This window comes from Danio rerio, chromosome 25 (genome assembly GCF_052040795.2).
Source record: "Danio rerio strain M-AB ecotype USA chromosome 25, GRCz13ab, whole genome shotgun sequence".
NCBI classification, from domain to species: domain Eukaryota; kingdom Metazoa; phylum Chordata; class Actinopteri; order Cypriniformes; family Danionidae; genus Danio; species Danio rerio.
Genome location: NC_141045.1, coordinates 20,477,179 through 20,498,089, shown reverse-complemented (window position 1 = coordinate 20,498,089; position 20,911 = coordinate 20,477,179). Strand labels below are relative to the sequence as shown.

General features: G+C 36.0%; 1 protein-coding gene across 4 annotated transcripts in view; it reads right to left on the bottom strand.

The window, feature by feature from the left end:
- Positions 1-6,237: 6,237 nt before the first annotated feature.
- mfge8b (milk fat globule EGF and factor V/VIII domain containing b) overlaps positions 6,238-20,911 on the bottom strand; it is a 43,052-nt gene continuing 28,378 nt past the window's right edge. Inside the window, 6 exon segments of one of the 4 annotated variants that reach the window (NM_001080990.1) lie at positions 6,238-10,165; positions 14,245-14,400; positions 16,929-17,113; positions 18,273-18,417; positions 19,346-19,501; positions 20,164-20,345. In NM_001080990.1, the coding sequence (NP_001074459.1) occupies positions 10,022-10,165; positions 14,245-14,400; positions 16,929-17,113; positions 18,273-18,417; positions 19,346-19,501; positions 20,164-20,345 (968 nt within the window). In that variant the 3' untranslated portion in view covers positions 6,238-10,021. 4 annotated transcript variants of the gene reach the window in all.

The following is a 20,911-nucleotide window of genomic DNA, read 5'->3' as shown; positions in this document are numbered from 1 at the left end:
TCATATTTAGAATGATTTTTGGATTTTTATCATCTTTGGTGTAAACAGGCCTCAAGAATGTGTAAAATAGTTCAAAATCATGACTGGATAAATATTTGACTTTCTTTTTTTTACAGCAATTAAGAATAATGAACCTGAAATTCAATAATAAACTGTTAATGTGTATAAAATTACACACCAGAAACATGACTGCTGACCTTTGACTGAGGTCTGAAAAAAGATTACTGTGGAAAAAGGCAGCGGCTATAATTCCACTTCTCCTCAGCGAAACCCGCAAATGTGTGCTAATTTTCCAAAGTAAATATCTGAGTAAAGTATCCGTAGCCCCACAGATGTGAACTTTTCCTCTTATTTGTGATCACCGGGGATTGAAGAGTTTGTTGTTCTCTGTCAGCACACCTCTGTCCGGCAGCCAGGAGTTCTCATCTTTTATCTCTTCCCCAAATTCTGACCTTTTCCCCTTGTTATTTAGTGCTACAGTTAATGGGAGATTTAAATCACTAATATGAAAGAGGAAAGGACTGTTAGGCGGCCTTTGGAAGGACCAGGATGTTGAACTGACAGCATCACTCAGTATTATGACCTCTAAATGTACAGAGCCATCCTTTTTAGTTGGTTCTCGGTCACATTTATCATAAACAAGCTATTGAAACACCTTATTTTCAATATGTGAAAATGTGTGGACATTTCTGTGTTGAATGAGCTAGGCTTTTGGTATCAACTGCTTCTAGTTAATTTTAGCAGTACAAAACAGATTATTTTGAAAATATATCGCTCCAGTTTGTCCAATTTTTTACATTGTTAAAAAAAGAAGTAGGAATGTAGGGAGCATAGGGTTTGTCAGATAGTTAGGAGCCAAATTAAAAAAACTTACACATGGTTCCATAAACGGTTCTAAGATAACACTACCTGACAAACGTCTTGTCTCCGATCCCAGTTGTAAGAGCAACAAATAAAAACTTAATTTCTAGTTGATCATGAAGTGGCTGAGGGTATTTTTCAGATTAATCATCTGTTGAACTGCATCCCAAAAAAAGTACTGTAAAAGGCCCAGTGGAACGGCATAGACCCAAAATTCTCACAGATATCAGTCAAGTTTGGTGAAGGAAAAATCATGGTTTGGGGTTACATTCAGTATCGGGACGTGTGTTAGATCTAGAGAGTGGATGGCAACATCAACAGCTTGGAGGTAAGACATTTGTGCTGGCCATTACAATACAAACCACAGGAATTTTTCAGCAGAATAGCGCTTTTTCTCATACTTCAGCCTCCACATCAACGTTTCTGTCCCAGACCTGAATATTATTGAGCATGTGTGGTGTAACTCTGGGAGTCCTGCAAGAACGCTTTCTTTGCCAGTCCAGATGACTATTAATGTTTTTTGAGTCACTGCAGAGATGTATGGATGCAGTCCTCCAAGCTCATGGAAGTCATCCACAATATTAAATTTTTCTTCACTGCATAATGACTTTATATTCTATACTAAACATTATTTCTGTAGTGACAAGACTTTTTTTTAAGCAAAGTCAGACCTAACTGTAACGGTGGGGGAGATGACATACACAACTGGGGTAAGATCCAATATGCAGGTTTAATCGTAGTCAGGCAAGCAATACAGGCACGGTCAAGACATATATATATATACAGGCAGTCCAGAATCGTAGTCAGTAAACAGGCTATAGGTCGTAAGGCAGGTGGCTAAAAAGGAGAACAAGGATAAACAAGGCTGGGTCGAAACACGTGAAACAAGACAGGGAAAATGTGCTGTAATGTCATCTACTGATCAACAAGACTCATCTTTGTGGCTTACGTAGTGAATGCAATCAGTCTCTGTTAGTCCTCAGGTGTTGCAAGTGTAATCAGTCTAGATGAGTGAGCATGGGTGTCTGGACGAAGTGCATGTCTGAATATGTAGTCCAGGAAAAGGCGGAAGTGTAGTCCATGGTGTGGGAACCAGCAATCTATGGAGAACGATCGCTGGTTATCGTGACATAGCCCCCCCCCTCTAAAGAATGGATTCCAGACGCTCCAAATTCTGTTCAGGTGGGAGGTGGAGCGGAGGCGGAACAGGGGGAGGGATAGAGGACCATGCAGCTGGGGAGTTCTTGGGGTGTGGAGCTGAGGTGGGCCTGGAGCGTGGAACTGTGGAGGGCCTGGAGCATGGAACTGCGGAAGGCCTGGAGAGTGGAGCTGCGGAGGACACGGAGCATGAAGCTGCGGAGGACCCGGAGAGAGGAGCTGCAGAGGACCCGGAGAGTGAAGCTGCGGAGGACCCGGAGCATGGAACTACTGAGGGCCTGGAGCGTGGAGCTGCAGTGGCCCTGGATCATGAGACAGATGAGTGCCCGGAGCATGGAGCTGCGGTGGGTCTGGAACATGGAGCTGTGGCCGTTCGGGAAGCTTAGGCAGCGGCTGCCCTTCAGGAAGCTCAGGCGGCGGCAGCCATTCGGGAAGTTCAGGTGGCGGCTGCCATTCGGGCAGCGGCATTGACTATGGCTGCGGCGCTGGCGTCGACTCTGGCTGCAACGTCGACTCTGGCAGCGGCGCTGGCAGCTCTGGCAGTGGCAGCTCTGGAGGATCTGGCAGCTCTGGAGATGGCTTTTCAGGAGCAGGAACAGACTTGGGACAGGAAGCCATCTTGTGAGCTGGCAGACTGGGAACAGCCATCTTGTGAGATGGCTGTGTGGGATGAGTCGCAAGCCCCGTTGCCAGCGGGTCTTGCTGTTCTTTGCCCTCCCCAAACATATTTTGGATTTTTCTCCACCTCGCCTACGATGAAGGGGGAACCACTCATTTGTAGAGCAAGATCAGTATATCATGCTAGCGTCCAGTGGGGATTGTGCAGTGGCATGTGGGAATATAGTAGCTCTAAAAGTCCTCCACGAAAGAAAATCATTAAACATAACTCACTAATTTTTGTGAGATGGGCCAGATTTATAAAGTTCTCTACGTACACCTCAATGGACCGTGCTTCCTGACAAAGACGCATGATCTTTATTCCCGCTGGATCCCTTATACCGGCCGAGTCTTCTGTAACGGCGGGGGAGATGACACACAACTGGGGTAAGATCCAATATGCAGGTTTAATCGTAGTCAGGCAAGCAATGGTCAATACAGGTGCAAATGGGTATATACAGGCAGTCCAGAATCGTAGTCAGTAAACAGGCTATAGGTCGTAAGGTAGGTGGCTAAACAGGAGAACAAGGATAAACAAGGCTGGGTCGAAACACGTGAAACAAGACAGGGAAAATGTGCTGTAATGTCATCTACTGATCAACAAGACTCATCTTTGTGGCTTATGTAGTGAATGCAATCAGTCTCTGTTAGTCCTCAGGTGTTGCAAGTGTAATCAGTCTAGATGAGTGAGCATGGGTGTCTGGACGAAGTGCATGTCTAAATATGTAGTCCAGGAAAAGGCGGAAGTGTAGTCCATGGTTATTGTGTGGGAACCAGCGATCTATGGAGAACGATCGCTGGTTATCGTGACACTTACTGTGCTCATTTGCGCATTTGTATTACATTCCGTTATTAGGACCATAAGGTAAAATGAAACCATACAAGCAACTTCTTGAATAAAATGTAGCATATTTATGTATCTTTATTAGTATTTAAATGCTGCAATATAGTTTCTTAGTGAAAGGAAATGTGTTTTCTAATAAAAAGGCAACCTTCACCAAGATTGGACGCGACACTGGGTAGAGTCTCCGCTGGGTCCGAGAATGACAGCCGAATATCTCAAATGTGTATTATTATTAAATGTAGAGATGAACATGGAAGGTAGATAAACTGTTTTTATCTGTTTAATATAGATCGATTACGAAGCGATTGTATCATCATTAATTAAGAGTCCTGATGAAACCGATATAAAAATCACAACACACAAAGAGAGGTAAACATGATAATTATAACAGAAATATTGTTGCTTTGGAGCTTAAACAAACTTTATAAAACAAAACAATATTACGCACGCATTTTAACATCCAGCTGTTCTGTGTCAGTTAAATAAGTTGACAGTTCAAAATTTTAACCCAACTGGTAATTGGGTTATTAAATAAATAACCCAATAAAGATGAAAAATAATCCCACAAAGCACCAAATATTTTTTACTCAAACACTCAGTAAAATAAATAACTCAACATTTTTTTGAGAATATCTGTGTTGACTGGTCCGTATCCGCACAGAATGGAACAGTTAGGCAAAAAGAACCATTGAACCCGGAAGTGGAAAAGTGGCTGAAGAGTGCCCCACAAAGGGTTAACACCAGTATAGGGAGGTATTTGAAAGTGATCAGGGTTCTTGGATACTTTTTTTTAAATAATGTGCTTCAAAGTATGTCACTCATGAAATATGCTTAGCATCATGTTAGCATGATATAAAACAGGACTTTCTAAAAGCTGTAAAGGTAAACTTTTACAATGAATTTTGATATCCACTATATATCTGAATGTTTGTTTTACACTTTAAAGTTAAGAATTAACACCTCTTCAGTCAAACAATTGATGTTACAAATAATTGTACTGCAAGCTTATTGCATTTGCAATGGTTTGTTTTTAGTTGTTTTAATGTAAGATTCCAAAACAGTGCAACCCATAATTTAGATCACTGAAGCCTGGTTTGAAGAAAGACTAAAATGACTGTTTTTTGCCTTCAAAATTTCATAGCACTTCACATGACCTACAGTTTTACTATTCTGCTTAAAAAAAAGATGAAATTAGAACAGCGTTCACTGGTAGAAATCGACACGACGGTCAGAAAATAATAACTTCAACAAATTACCTTGGTCAGAGAGGATCTGATGCAGTGAAGTCGAAAAATATGTTAAGTAAAAAACTGTACATTTTGAATGCTTATATTTTACTTTTCGCCTTATGTAACCTATTGATAACATTTAAGATTAAAAACTTTGATTTCAGGGGGACTTTTGAATCATAGATCGCTAATAGCCTACTGAATGACTACGAACGACTGTTCAAACCACAATTTACCACCTTTAAAGACAGAAAAAGAGAGCGAGTAGATTTGCACGTCTCTTGACAGATGCTCAGCGGCGCATGTAAAGATCTCCGTCCATTATTATTTGTCCCACAGCTGAGATGAAAGGCTCGCCTGAGGCAAGGAACGCCAAGACCCTTTCAAAAACTGAAGGCTTCACAGAAAAAAATCAGCAAGAACATTGTACTCTAATTGTTTGCCTAAAATGAATAGGTCTAGAAACGACTGTAAGTAAATGTTTTGGATTCTCTCGAAGAACTTGTCAGTTGCAGCCTGTGACATAGCAGACAGTAAAAGTCTCTTTGTTTTCTCTTAATAAGTTTACGTTTAATCAGGTTTCAAACATTAAATAAATGAATGGCTTGGTTCAAAGTCAGATTTAAACAATGTAAGTGATTTCAAAGTTTTCCCGTTATGAATGGCTATTGTAGGGAACGGAATTTAGTCATTTTGTGGGTTTTTGATTTATTTACTCTGGCAGCTACCATCAAACAAACTCCCGCAGCAAAACTCTAGTAATACTTGTGTTTTTGTCGATGGTTTTGACACCTAGGGTGAATTTTTAAAATGCTGACCCAATTTACGACCCTCATAAACTTGTCAAGTGAACGAGGCGAGATTTCCTTTGTCGAAATGTTATTAGAAAGCAAAGAATGTTTGCTCTTGACAAAATACTTGCCACAAAAGGCCACCTCTTCAAAAATAGCCTTGTTTTTCCACAGAAGAATCCTTCCTGGCATTGCCCATTGGGTGCTGCTGTTTTCCTGCTATTCTTTCAACTATCACTGATGCCTTCCTGCTTTGAGCCTTTATAAAGCCTGTCTATTAGTCAATAATCACAGAAGAGACATTGTACGGGAAAATATACACTTAAAATAACATTTAAAATAACACATTTTTAATTTGATCATAATTATTATTCTAAAACCTTCAATTTAATTTTTTCAATACATGTATTGTTTTACATTATCAATATCATTGCTATTATAAAGGTTTTTTTAATAAAACACAGAGACAAATGTTAATCCTTAATCATATATATATATATATATATATATATATATATATATATATATATATATATATATATATATATATATACACATTCAAAAAATGTTAAAGTTCTCATATATCATAATTAATTATTAAATTAATTTTAGATATTGTGAATATTTAAATTTTCCACCTTGCTGTTAGATGATTCTATGAGTACTCCTAACAAGACACGACATGATTCACAGACCGTAAATATTGATATATTCTTTATTTCTTTCTACAGTTGAAAACATGAGGAAAATATTTCAAGAGATACCAAGGAAATGCATCTAAACAATCTGAACACAAGAATTGTGCTACAGTGCGAGGCATTTAAAAATAATACAAAAAAAGAAAAAGCACACTGAATAGAAATAAAGTCCTTTACTGCAATGAAAATGACTCGATCAAAAGCAAACATGCAGCCTAAATCATGCTGGATTATTAGAATATTCTTCAGTGTTTGTTACCTTGAAAACCACTTCAAATCTCTACAGAGAATACTGCTCGTATATTTTCTCCTTAAGCTCCATTAATATTAAATTCATATTAATACTCATATCATATTGCACAAGCCCAAAAGTGTAAATTTATTCGAGTGGATGCTTCGGGGGCCAAGGGGGGATTACAATCATTTTGAAAACATTATGGAAATTGGATGGTCATATTCCAGATTCAGTGCCACCGTAGAAATTATCCTGAAATTAGATTTGCTCCCATCATACATCTCATTATACGACTGGGACGTCAAAGCTTATACTGTAAATGTGTGGCCCTTTATAAAAAAAAAATTGCTAACAGAAGAAATATGAGACCGCTTTGGCTTTTGAAGGTGGTTTTTGTTTGTACCAGAATTGATATGTTATAAAATTACGCTAAAAAAATCTACTAAATTCAGTAGCACACTGCAATTGATTCAACTGCACCTGAGATCTGAGGCACCAAAATCAAATAAAATCATCAAATAATAATAATAATAATAGACAATTGAGTGTCACATTTTTAATGTAGTTGAGGTTGTAAAAATGCTTTACCGTACTTTCAGGAATATAAGTCACAGTTTTTATATCATCACTTCGGGGTAACAAAAACCTCACAAAAAGGTTTACAAAACACCATTTAATTAGATTTTAAATAAATATTTTCAACAATATGAATGTTTACATTTTTTCAGAAGTTTAGAAATCAATATTTGATTAAATAACCCTGATTTAGTTTTAATCTGAACAAATGAAAACATTTATTAGTTTGACCAAATGTCATTTAAAAAAAAAAAAAAAAACATGACAAATTCTTTTATAGAAAGGTTGTAAAATTAAACAAATTAAATCTTAATAAAACATTTATAAACCTATTAAATCTAGAAGATCCAAATTATCAAATTTCAAATAGTCTGTGTGAGTAATACCCTACTTTACATTAATTCTTAAATGATAAAAAATGTAATTGTGCAATGATTTTCCTCTCAAAAATTCAATTTTGACCTGCTGTGACTTATTTTCTGTAAAATATGGCAGCTCGGTAAAAAAAAAAAAAAAAAAAAAAAACTTGATTTAAAGCAAACATTGTTTTTAACAGATCAAATGGCAGCTTTCCTTACATAATATATAAATCAGCAAAGAGCACAACATTATTTTCGGACTACCTAATTCAACTACTTCATACGGTGGGATATAAAACAGCTTGAATGCATTTACAAGCAAACTAACACACTGATTGATATGAAAAGTAATAAACTGTTACTTTTATTTACAAGATCACCTCTTTATGATTGGCTGTTTAATAGGTCTGAAATACTTATAGGGGTGAATAAATAATAAGAAGGTAGTTTAAACATTAACAATTACTCACCTTCAAATGGTTTCAAACCATGTATGTCTCTTTCTTATGTTGAACACAAAAGAAGATATTATGAACAATGTTATTTGGGGAAAAATACTATGGAAGTCAATGGTTACTGGTTTACAAGTTTCTTCATCTTATTTTTCAATGGAAGAAAGAAACTCAAACAGGTTTGGAAAAACATAATTGTTGACAGAATTTCACTTTTGGGTGAATTGTCACTTTGGCATAATGTGTCCTCCAATAATATTGGCAACTTTGGTAAATATGTATTTTTATCATTTAATCTTTTGTTCAACATATTAACAAAAAAGATACATTTTATCACCCACCCCCCACTGACAAAGGTCCAGAATTTGCCCCATACATGAGCTCATTTGTCCTATTTTGACAGCTATGCCATCATAAAATGTGGAATTAACCCATCGAAGGCTTTAAGACCAAGCAGAATGTGACATAAGTGAAGTCAACTACTTTGTTGTTGTTGTTAAATACAGAAAAAATTCATTCTAAATCTTGGACATTATTCTTGATAGAAAAAAATTATCAATCACATAGCAATTAATTTGAATACTAATTAGGCTTTTGTGGTTATCCATGAAATTTCAAATGTACTTTTTAGACTTGGAAAATATTGTGAAGCTCTGTAATATAAAATTCTGACTGATGAAAGCTGAATGTGCTGGCCAGTTTGTGATTTGCCTAATAAATGACAATTGTCTGAAATTTATTTTCTACTGATATAAGATGTAATAAATTTGTGTTTTAATCTTTATTTTTAGAAAGACGTTTGATCCATCAAAAATCGTGGTTTTGATGATCATCCAACAAGCCAATCCAGCTGAAAATAGTGCCTAAAATGTCACAGAATGGAGTATTTAAACCTCATAATCACATTCAAAATGAGGTAAAAAATAAAATAAAAATAAAAATCTACTTAAAAAAAAAGAACCACCGCTTTCACCAGGCTGGCTACGTGCCTGAAAATATATTGCTTAATTTCATATTTTATGGGTCAAAATTATACATTTTTCTTTAATGCCAAAAAACGTTAAAATATAAAGCAAAGATCATATTTCCACTTTATCAAATGAAAGGAGTGTAGTTAACTCAAAATTTACTGAAAATTAATTCTACTCATTTGAAAAGAGTTTTGAACTCAGTGTTGAAGATAATGAATTAATTAAATACTTCATTACTTCAACTTAAATGGAGTAAGTTCACGGTACTCTTATAGATTAGTTTTTTTAACTCAAATGGTTTGAGTTGCCTTAACTTATTGGGTTTTACAGTACTCAGTTGGTTTGAGTTTTCTTCATGTATCTGGTTTTACTGTCAAACTGATCCATTTATTAAAATCAAGTGAGTTCACAGTTGTCATTAGGATTAGTTTTTAAACTTAAATGGTTTGTTACAATTGGTTTCCTCAACTGTTTTGAGTTACATTAACTTTTTGGGTTTTACAGTGTACAGTAAATTTATCAGAATGTAATTCTTGATTAGTATACACTGTCAAGAACTTAATTTGGACAACCTTAAAAGCAATTTTCTGATTTTTTTAACCCTCAGATTGTAGATGTTATACCAGTTGTATCACAACCTTATATTGTAATATCCTCATACATCAAACATCAGTGGAAAGCTAATTTATTCAGATTCAAATAATGTATTTAAAAAAAAAAACTCTTTTTAGACTCTAATGACTGGCTTTGCTGTCTAGGGTCACATTTTTGTGCCACAAATATTGTGACCTCAAGGAATAAGTATATTCACATTGATATTTAACCTTTTAAAATATAAATATGAGGTAATATCAAGACAAACTCGCTCATTTTCACCCCAGTATTCCTTGCTCATATTCACTAATGCCAATATATATAAACATATATTTTAAAATATAGTTTTACTTACCAAAGCTGCCAATATTAGCGGAGAACACTGTATATAAGTATTGAATTGTTTTAGGAAGGGTGACGCTGTGGGTTTGAGCTTAGTGTGTTGTTGGTGGTGGTTTGGCTCGTGTGGCGATGGTGACCTCTGTTGCTGAGAGTGAGGCAGTGCAGGTGTGTTTGAGAAAAGAAGGAATGATGGGAAGTATAAAGAGGGAGAAGGAGAAATAGAGAGGAGAGGTTGAGAGAGAAGTGGGCGGGGTTTACTCGTCGCAGCCCAGCAGCTCCATTCGCAGAGTGATGCGCTCATGCCACGCCCACGGCAGCACGCGGACGAATCGCGCGTAGAAGGGCGGGTCAAACACATTCTTTTTGTGCACGTTGTTGTCACTGTTGCCAGGGAAGATCTGCAGGTGAGGAAGAAAAGATTTAAGACGGGGTGAGATGAGGACGAATCTGACGGAGAGAGGAGGCAAAAGGAGAAAATGTGCAGCCAACTGATCATATCATTCAGAAAAAGCTGCATTACTTTCTTTAAAGGTGATCTTATGAATGTTTCAAGTTGTTTTTTTTAAATAATTAATTAGTCCATCTCAGAATTTTGTAGATAGGTCGAGAGACAGACAGACAGACAGATAGATAGATAGATAGATAGATAGATAGATAGATTTTAGTAGGCTAAACAAATTTATTAATTCATTAACAAAATTAAACAATTTAATGAATAGCTAAAAGAACATTTTAAACCTTCCTTCTAGTTTTATTATTTTCCAGCTAATATTAATGTTTATTTAATTTAATTTACAGATTTCTTTCAATAAAGAATTTTGAAACTACTTGTAATTTAAGCAGTTTTGACTATTTAGTAACTAGCATAAAAACAAATAAATTTAATTTAAAAATAATATAAATTAAATGCAGCAATGTGTGACCCAATTTGTATTTTTTGTGAAAATTACATTTAAATGTTAAATATTAACAGGTTAACTTAATTTAATTTTTTGCACATATTAAAACATTTTATTTTTATAACATTTTTAATTTTCTTTTACTATTTTACACTTACAATGTTTCTATAGATTAAGTTTTTATTGGTTTGACAATTTAAAAAGTTAAACTGAATGTTTATTGATGGAAAACACATATTAAAAGGGATCCTCAAAATCAAACTACCCTACAAATGATTCACCCTCAATACATCCTCTGTGTATGTCTCTATCTTCATTCAGATGAACACAGAAGTAAACAGTGTAGTTTTAAATATTTTCCTGTTTTTTTATGCTGTATGACGGTGTTGGGTAGTGGCAATTTTTGCCATTTCCAAAATCACATAAATCCATAGTAAAAATAACCCATACACCAAAAGAGAGTTAGTGCATGTCTTATAAAGCAGATCGATTTTTGTAACAAAAATATTTCAAATGTTTAAGTTATGAAAACAAATCATTGGCTTCCAGGGGCTGCTGAATGCAAGCTCTAATCTAGACAACTTATAAGAAGAATTTATAGCGGCAGCTTCTGTGACTGTAGACAAATTTAGATAGGGGCTGTTCACACATCAGGTCTAAAACCACATATTGGATATTGTGAGGCAACATCACTTCCTTCACCAATTTAAATCTACTTCTGAGCTCACACTCCTGTGACATATCAGCTGGACCATCTGAGAAACAATCACTGACTAAGAAAGCAATGGATGCAAATAATCATGGTTTCACGGTTATCATGATTATTATGCATTCATTCGATTCAAAACACTACTAGTTTAGAAAATCACATGAAAACTCCTTATAATTTGCTGATCAGTAACAAATGAATACAGGACAAAATCATTCATTCACTCATTCATTTTTTTTCGGCTTAGTCCCTTTATTAATCTAGGGTCACCACCACCGAATGAACCGCCAAATTATCCAGCATATGTTTTACCCAGCGGATGCCCTTCCAGCTGCAACCCATCACTGGGAAACATTCATACACACTCATTCACACACATACACTACGGACAATTTAGCTTACCCAATTCACCTATGTCACATTTATTTGGACTTGTGGGGGAAACCAGAGAACCCGGAGGAAACCCACACAGAGACCAAGCAAACTCCACACAGAAATGCCAACTGACCAAGCAAAGGCTCAAATCAGCAACCTTCTTGCTGTAAGTCGAAAGCACTACCTACTGCTCCACTGCATCACCCAGCACAAAATAAGAATAATTAAAAAAAAACAACAGTCCATTTTTCTTTGGATTTCAAAATAAGTGAAAAAGTTTTTGGTATCTAACCATATGTTATAGCCCTAGTAGCAAAGAATTCTGGCCCAGATTTGGCATAAAGCTGGCACAGCAGGCATTCATCCGGCACTGGCATACAGCATGTGGGCCAAACATGGCCCGGGTTTGGCTGAGGTGGCACCGTCTTTAAGGCGGCACACAAGATTTGGGCCAGATGAAAAACGTAGTATTTGGCCCAGATTTAAAAATTTGAAAGTGGGTCATGTGTGTTTGGCCAGTCTTGACCCACATTTAAAATACACTAAAATCATTTTTGAGTAAAGAAAAAAAAATCTACCAATCAGGTCACTTTGAGAAAAAGCGTGCCCATAGTGTGCCTAAAGCGCATCACTCCATGGGTTTACCAATTTCATTGCAATCGTGACACACCAACCTATCTGGCCCAGTTCAGGCCCAGTTATGAGTTATTAACTTGGCTGAGACTTGGCCCAGATATGGTCCGTGTTTGGCCCTTGTCTGGAAGCCAGATTTGGTCCAGTCATGTACCGTAATTCACTGCGGCATGTGGGCCAAGCAAAACCTGATTGTGTGGGCCAGAGCTGGGCCAGAGAAATTTAGCTATGTGGGAGTTTTACACTGAAAATAAATGACAGAACAATAAATAATAAATAAATACATAACAATACGAAAAAATAAAAAAATTGTATTTGTCTAATGTAACTCTAAGCTGAATATTAGAAAACAAAAGTATGAAGTTGATCGGTCCAGATCTTGTCACATGACTCGCTCTTTTTCTTCAACTAGGTGTGCCTGGAAAACATAAGCATGTCACGTCACTTGTGCGCTTCGTGCATGTTGCTGCCAAAATGGCAAACTTTCCAAATAGCGAACTTGCACATAGCTATGCTATGTCATATGATTCTTTTAACTAGGGTCGTGCCATGTGCGCACCATGTGCATGTCACTCCCAATATGCGTGCAAGACAAGAAATAACAAACTTGTGTGCACAAAAGACGCAACATCTGAACATCCATTAGTTAATAGCCTCAGCCATAGTTAATCCAGAGTGCATAGAGTATTAGCTTCGGTCTACAATCTAGGAACTTTAAACTACTGCACAGTTGGCATTACTTTGTTTAGTTGCAGCAGTTTTGTTCCGTGCTGAAATGCAGTGTTGAGAAGTCTTTACGATTAATTAACCATGATGAATTAAAGTGCGGTTAATAGAGAAACCGGTTAATCGCTGCATTTCCACTTGTTCACGCAAAAGACGGGATGTGTGAACGGCCCTTAGTGAACAGCCTCAGCCATAGTTAAAACTTTAAACTAGCACACAGTTGGTATAGCTTTGTTTAACTGCAGCAGTTTTGTTCTGTGCAGTAACGCGATGTTGTGAAGCCTTTACAATTAATTAACAGTGACGAATTAGTAAGCAGCAGTTAATAGTAAAACTGGTTAATTGTTGCATCCCTACCACTGACAAATCCTTGCCGTACCTCTGATACAAATGTTATTAATAAAAAAATTGAAAAGTGTCACAAAGTCTGAAGCTGATTGGTTGGTTCTTGTGACATGACACCCCGTGTGCAGAGTAGCGTCTCTGCCTGTTTGCATGTTTATGTCACACGTCTCCATTTAAAAAAATGAACTTGATCACACAAAAAACACAATATTTGAATTCCCCTAAACTAATTGGCAGTTATTTGGAACAACAAGAAGTTAAAATGTCAGAGGATTTCAATGTTTGTCATCTTCATCTGGTCTACTCCCAGAGCTTTGGCAACCAACGTGTCTTACGTCATGCTTCATACATTGAGTCAGAAGTTTGAGAACGTGTAATCAGCAGTCAGTGGAAATCTGAAAATTGAGTTTAAATTTAAAATTGTGATTTTCTTTGTTTTAACACATGGATCTGCTTCATGAGACATGTGTTAACCCCTGGTGGTGTATGGGTTATCTTTATGACAGATGTGCATGTGCTTTTGGAAGCTTTAAAATAAAAGCCACTACCACTATTATACAGCACAGTGTTCACAGCCGACTGTATTCATCTGAAAGAAGATATATATATATATATATATATATATATATATATATATATATATATATATATATATATATATATATATATATATATATATATATATATAAAGAGGATGATTTGAGAATAAATTATGGGGTGGTTTTCTTTAAGTTAAAGGTAATTTCACGCTGATTTCACATAATGAATTAAATTGTGTTTAGAACCCAACCTTATCTGTTTTGGTCTTGTCTTCTTTGAGTATCGTCCAGTGTTGGCCGTCGTCACTGTGAGCCACTTTATAGGCAGATACAAACTGCACATTGCCGAAGTCTTTGGCTCCTTGTGTGATGATTCCTGTAATGCGCTTTGGTCTGAGCAGATCCACCTAAAACACACAGATCAAAACAACTCAGCAAGAGGCATTACATCAGAAACTGACATTTAGTTACAATCATTTGTTTTAAAGTTCACCCAAAATTTACTCCCTATCACCCTCAAGTGATTCCAAATGTTTATAAGTTTCTTTTTTCTGTCGAACACAAAGGAAGATATTTTGAAGAATATTATAAACTGGTAACTATTGACATTCATAGTAGAAAAAACAACACTATGGAAGTCAATGGGTAACGGTTTCTAGCATTTTTGAAAAAACGTCTTTGTGTTAAACATACAAAACAAACTTAAACCGGTTTGAAACAAGTGAAGGGTGACTATATGATGAGAGAATTTTCAGTTTTGGGTGAACTATCCCTTTAAGAAAGATTTACTATTGGCCTCCAGATGTGTTGTGTGTAAATGATGACATCCCAAAGCAATGCTTTAAAAGATCCAAAGATTGAAAATCAACGGTGATTCGATTGCGCTCAGCCTTAAAAAGGTCATTCAATGTGTGAATGTGTGACGATCCCAAAGTGACGGCCAACATTGAATTAATTTCCTATGCAAACAGTTATGAGCCAGATGACGAGAGAAGAAACACTGACTCAGTGTGGACAGAATCCAGGAGATCCTCCTTTCAGGCTACAAAACTCATTCGTTTTAAAGTCAGAGTGATATATAAGTTTAGAAGTTTGAGGTCATACAGAAATAGACATTTTTATTCATCAATGATACATTAAATGGGCTGTAAGGACATTTATAATGTTGCAAAAGATTTTCATTTGACACAAATGTTGTTCTGTTGAACTTTCTGTTCATTTCAGAATTATGAAAAACAAATGTGTCATAGATTCATCCAAAGCCATTTTTTTCACTGCAGATTACAAATACTTTTTTTTTTTTTTTTAATAAATTGCAATGCATTTTGTTAGATTACTCAAGCTTTGGAACTTAATCTAAATATTTATCTAATCTAAGGAGGGTTCTCTACAGAAAAATGACATCTAAAAACTTTTTCTTTCTGAATTTTATGTAGAACATCAGTTTTCCATGATGCATCATCTTGTTCAGAAGTTTACATCCCTTTTTGTTGTCTTTTGGCGAGTATACAGTAAGTGATAATTTTATTTTTAGTTTGTTTCTCTGTATGCTTTTGCAGAGTTTAAAAATGAAATTGTAATATATAAAAATGTCTAAATGAAGGTGGCATGGCGGCTCAGTGGTTACCACTGTTGCCTCACAGCAAGAAGGTCGCTGGTTTGAGTCCCGGCTGGGTCAATTGGCATTTCTGTGTGGAGTTTGCATGTTCTTCTCATGTTGGCGTGGGTTTCCTCCGGGTGCTCCGGTTTCCCGACCAGTCCAATGACATGAGCTGTAAGCGAATTGCATAAGCTAAATTGGCCATAATGTATGAGTGTGTGTGTGGATAAGTGTGTATGGGTGTTATCTTATCTATCATCTATTCATCCATTTGTTCATGTCTAACTTTTCATCATCCATTCAAACATCCATCTGTTTATCTGTCTATCTACACATGTTCATTCATCCCTCACACTATCCATCAACCATCCCTCCCTTTATCCATACTATATTAACATCCTTCCATCTATCTGTTCATCCATCAGTCCATTATTCTAAGAACTATTCACACATCCATCCATCCATCCATCCAACTATCCACACATCTGTCCATACATTTCTTTATCTACTTTCATCCATTCATCCATCATTGTATCTGTTCATCCCTCTATCTACCCATCATCCATCTACAGTAACCATTTATCCATACATCCATCATCTATTCATACGTCTATTTGTTCATGTCGAACTTTCCATTATCCATGCATCTGTTTAACTATCCATCATACATGCATCTACCCATGCTCATCCTTCCATCACACCATCCATCCCTCCTTACATCCATCCTCTATTATCATCCTTCCATCTGTCGTTTCATTGATCCATCCATTATTCTAAAAACCATCCATCCAACTATCTACACATCTGTCCATCGATTATTTTAGTCATCTATCTTTCCATCCATCCATCCATCCATCCATCCATCCATCCATCCATCCATCCATCGTCACTGTTCATCTGTCTATATATCGATTATCCAATTACAGTATATTTTCATCCATCTATCTGTTCTTCAGTCTATCTATCCATCCAGCCATGCTCATACTTCCATCACAGTATCCATCATCCATCCCACCTTCTATCCGTCATCTATCATTATCTTTCCATCAATCTGTTTAACAATCCATCCATATACCCACCCACCCACTTATCCATTTTTCCATCTATCTGTACATCCATCGTCTGTCCATATATCCCTCTAATGAAAAATGTTCCTTGTCGTATTACCAGTCATATTTTTCTGGTTCAGAAATCTGAAGCTCTTGCTTGACACCAGTAGCCCTCTCACTTCACATGACCTCTTCAGCTTCAAAATGTATCATTATCTCTAGTTTAGGACACACTCCTGATGTTCTCCATCTCTTTTTACAACCCTAAAAGTTTTTCGTGTCTCACCTGCAGCCACTCGGAGCGGTTGTTTGTAGCTGCCGTCCAGGCGTTGGTCTTGCCCTGTTTGTCCAGACGGGCGTAATGCGGGTGCCAGGTGAAGGCCTCAATGCCCCAGGTGCGGAAAGCGCTGGACGATGTCATCTGCCGGTCACTGATGAGCCGAGACTTGACGCCGAGCGGCTCGGAGCAACCTGTCGTGTTCAAATACACTGTGAAGTGAGACAGCGGACAAAGGGAAGTGGCAGAGAGATGGATGGGAAGCGTCAGCACAAGCAGCACAAACCAAAGCAGTCATGCAGTTGAGAGTGTGTGAAGCGCATGCAGGCGACAGTCGGCGCTGTGTGTGTATGTGAAGCTGCTCAGAGACACATGGAGGAGTGAAGTGGGCAATGCTGTGAATGAGACATTGACATGCGCAACATTATATTAGCTGAAAATTAGAGTTTCACACAGATGATTAAGCATAATATATCGGTCATTTTTAATTGATCAATTTCATACTTATTTAATGTTAGTTTTAATAAGAATTTATTAATACAGGAAAATCTTTCATGCATTAGATAGAATTTTTATAATGCATTATTAATAAAATAATAATAGATAATAATTGATATAGATAATATATATATATATATATATATATATATATATATATATATATATATATATATATATATATATATATATATATATATATATATATATATATATATATATATATATATATATAGGGAAAATTAGGGTTGTGTCGGTCTGAAAACAGCATCACATAGTGCCAAACACGTCTCGGGGCTTATTGCACCAGGTGTATGATAGGGCCCATAATGTTTATTTATATCATTATACTTAACAAAAATATATAATTATATAGATGTTATAGTATAATAACAATAATATAATATAATATAATATAATATAATATAATATAATATAATATAATATAATATAATATAATATAATATAATATAATAAAATCAAGTCCAAGCTAGTTTTTTTGAAATGCTAGCAGAAAGGAAGAACGACATGTACTAAGCACATACCACAAAAATTACCCAGTGTGATTCATCATCACTGCATGCAGCTGAAAACTCTGTCACATGCTAAATAAGTCAAATGTCTTTAAGTTTTATGTCTCGGTTTACAAACAGCTGATTTTGTTCCTTCATCCAAACACACGGCGGTTTTTGACTTCACCACAAATGAAGAGGAGCAGGAAATGATGACACTTTCCCCCATGAAACCACAGCAGTTTTACCATATACTACTGGATGTGTTTTGTGCTTTAGCTCCTATAAATCTATTCATAAGAATGTAGAACATGCAATGTTGTTGTTGTCATTAGGATTTTACCGTTGAGTTCACAGCCGACCAGCTCCATTCTCAGAGTACAGGCTTTACGGCACACCACAGGAACAATCCGGAGGAACTGAGCGATGATTGGAGGCTCGAACAAATTCGTCTTTGTCCCATCATTGTCCATGTTACCAACAAAAATCTGGAGGACACAATGAATATATTTTATATTTATTAAATATGCTTAAGCAGTGTTATATTATAGCAAGGACGACAAATTTAAGACCTTTACTGTAACTTTTCAAATGCCGTTTCGTGGCTTTTTAATTAACATGTTGTTGTTTTACTAGATTTTAATGTGTATGTATGTATGTCTTGTTGGTGTCACTGTACAGCAGAACCTTTTTTATAAAACTATTTTCTCCTATCGGAGACAATAAATTATACCTTGACCTTAATTTTCCAACTATGAAAATCCATCTTAAAAATATGTTTAAAATTATGGAGGCGAAGTGAAATAAACAAACTTTAGAGATTGAAAAAGGAAAATCATTTAGAATTTTTTTCCTTCAACTGTAACCAACTAGGCGAAGCAGTGGCACAGTAGGTGGTGCTGTCGCAGCAAAAAGGTCGCTGGTTCGAGCCTCGGCTCAGTTGGCTTTTCTTTGTGGAGTTTGCATGTTCTCCCTGCGTTCGCGTGGGTTTCCTCCGGGTGCTCCGCTTTCCCCCACAGTCCAAAGTACCAACTAAATCCACCCGCAGTTGAAAAAAACATCAGTAGACAGACTGAGGTCTGAGCCAAACAGCAATAAAAATAAAATAAAACTACATATACATCATTTGTATACAATATTTTCATTAGAAATAATTAATTATGTTTATTTCCAAACTTATTAGTGTTTTATGTTGGTTTTAGATGTATTAAATCTGTTATTTGTTCTTTTTATATTTACTTTTTTATTATTTACAATTTATTAATTATTTTAGCTAGATTCTTTTTTACTGATTTTTCTATTGGACAAATGTTTAAATGTATCAGCAAATTTTGTTTGTAAAATAAGACAACTCATAATATAGATAACTACACAATAATAAATACTGTATTTTATTTTAAAAAAAATGATTATTACCATATCTTTGCTCTGGCCCTCAGGTCTGTACATGGTGTAGGTTCTTCCATCCAAACTGGACGCCACCTTGAAGGCTTTGATGAACTCGGCTGTGCCCATGCGACTGGCACCCTGGGTAATGATGCCAGTGAAGCGCATCTTCCTCTGCAGGTTGACCTATTATAAAACCAGATTTAAAATAAGTCTTTCAATAGTTAATTTTTGGAGCCCAAATTTGCATGTTACCAGTAAAGCCCATCATATAATTAGTTTTATAATGTGTATGCGTATAGTTTGTGTGAGTTAAATGTCATAACCAAGATACACCTATGAAAAATTAATATTTAAATTCTCAATTTCTCTGGATGTCCTGGACTTATTGGGTCAAATGTAAATCTTGGTTTTATTCTATAAAGGTCTGCTAACATTTCTTTCAAATATGATTTTTTTCAAAAGAAAAAATAAAGTGTTTAGTGTTTTTAACCAGGTTTTTTTTACATTTCTAAAGAAAAATATTACTTTTGTGTGGTCTAAAATAAATATAAAATATTGTTTTATGCAGAAAACATTTTTTAATTTATGTTTGGATAAAATGTCAAAAGTAGATTGCAGAACAAAGCAAAAATTATGTTTTACTCAAACACATAACTATTAATCATAGTGATTTTTTTCCCAAAGCTCTACATAAATTTGAGGTGTTCAGTCAACTGTATACAAACCAGACCAGGCTGTTTTTTTTACAGTCAGAACAGAAAAACAGGATATGCAACAAGAACTAGCATCAACAAACTACTGAAGACAGCAAAAAAAGTGCTCAAACTGAAAAAAAACATGTTTACCTCAATCCAGGGGTTTTTGTCATGCGTTGCAGAGGTCCAAGCATTAACAAGTCCCTTGTTATTAAGCCGAGCCAACTCGGGTCCCCATCGCTGCAGTCCCAGAATGCCATAGTACACTGAAGATGCAGAGATCTGAGACTCAGCAATTCCTCCTCCTTCCATTCCCAGCAGAGAGATGCATCCTGGGAAAAAGAAGCAGACATAAGCAGATGCTCGAGAGACAAACAGACTCACAGATGGAGAGACAGTGTGATGAGCATATGTCACAGAAGCGACACAGACATGACTGTAGACAGGATATATGTAGATATTTAATGTTGGTTCACGGCAACACTTTTTGCTGTAAACATTTTCATTAAGAACTGGTTTATGAATAAAAAATAAGAGCTTGTTCTTTGTGAATGTTTAGGAATTTTAGCATGGCTTTGTAATTTGTAAATGTAAAACTACGCAGCTTCAAAACTTAATAAAATAGCATAGCCTTCATCCTGGCCAGTGTAATTTCTGCTGTTTTACAGATCTGTTTTGATGATATTTAAAACCACTTCGTACAGATAATATCATGGTGATCGTTGCCTTTGTCTTACCAAAAGTGGTTTCCTCAGTAATAGACTATCTGTGCAGATTTTTTGAGTGCCACCTGTCAGATTAAGTGCAGTGCTGTCAGATGTTGTTATTAAAAAACCAGCAAAATCAATCCCTTGAAAAATTCACTCAAAATTAAGTTTAAATCTTGTATTTTGCAAAA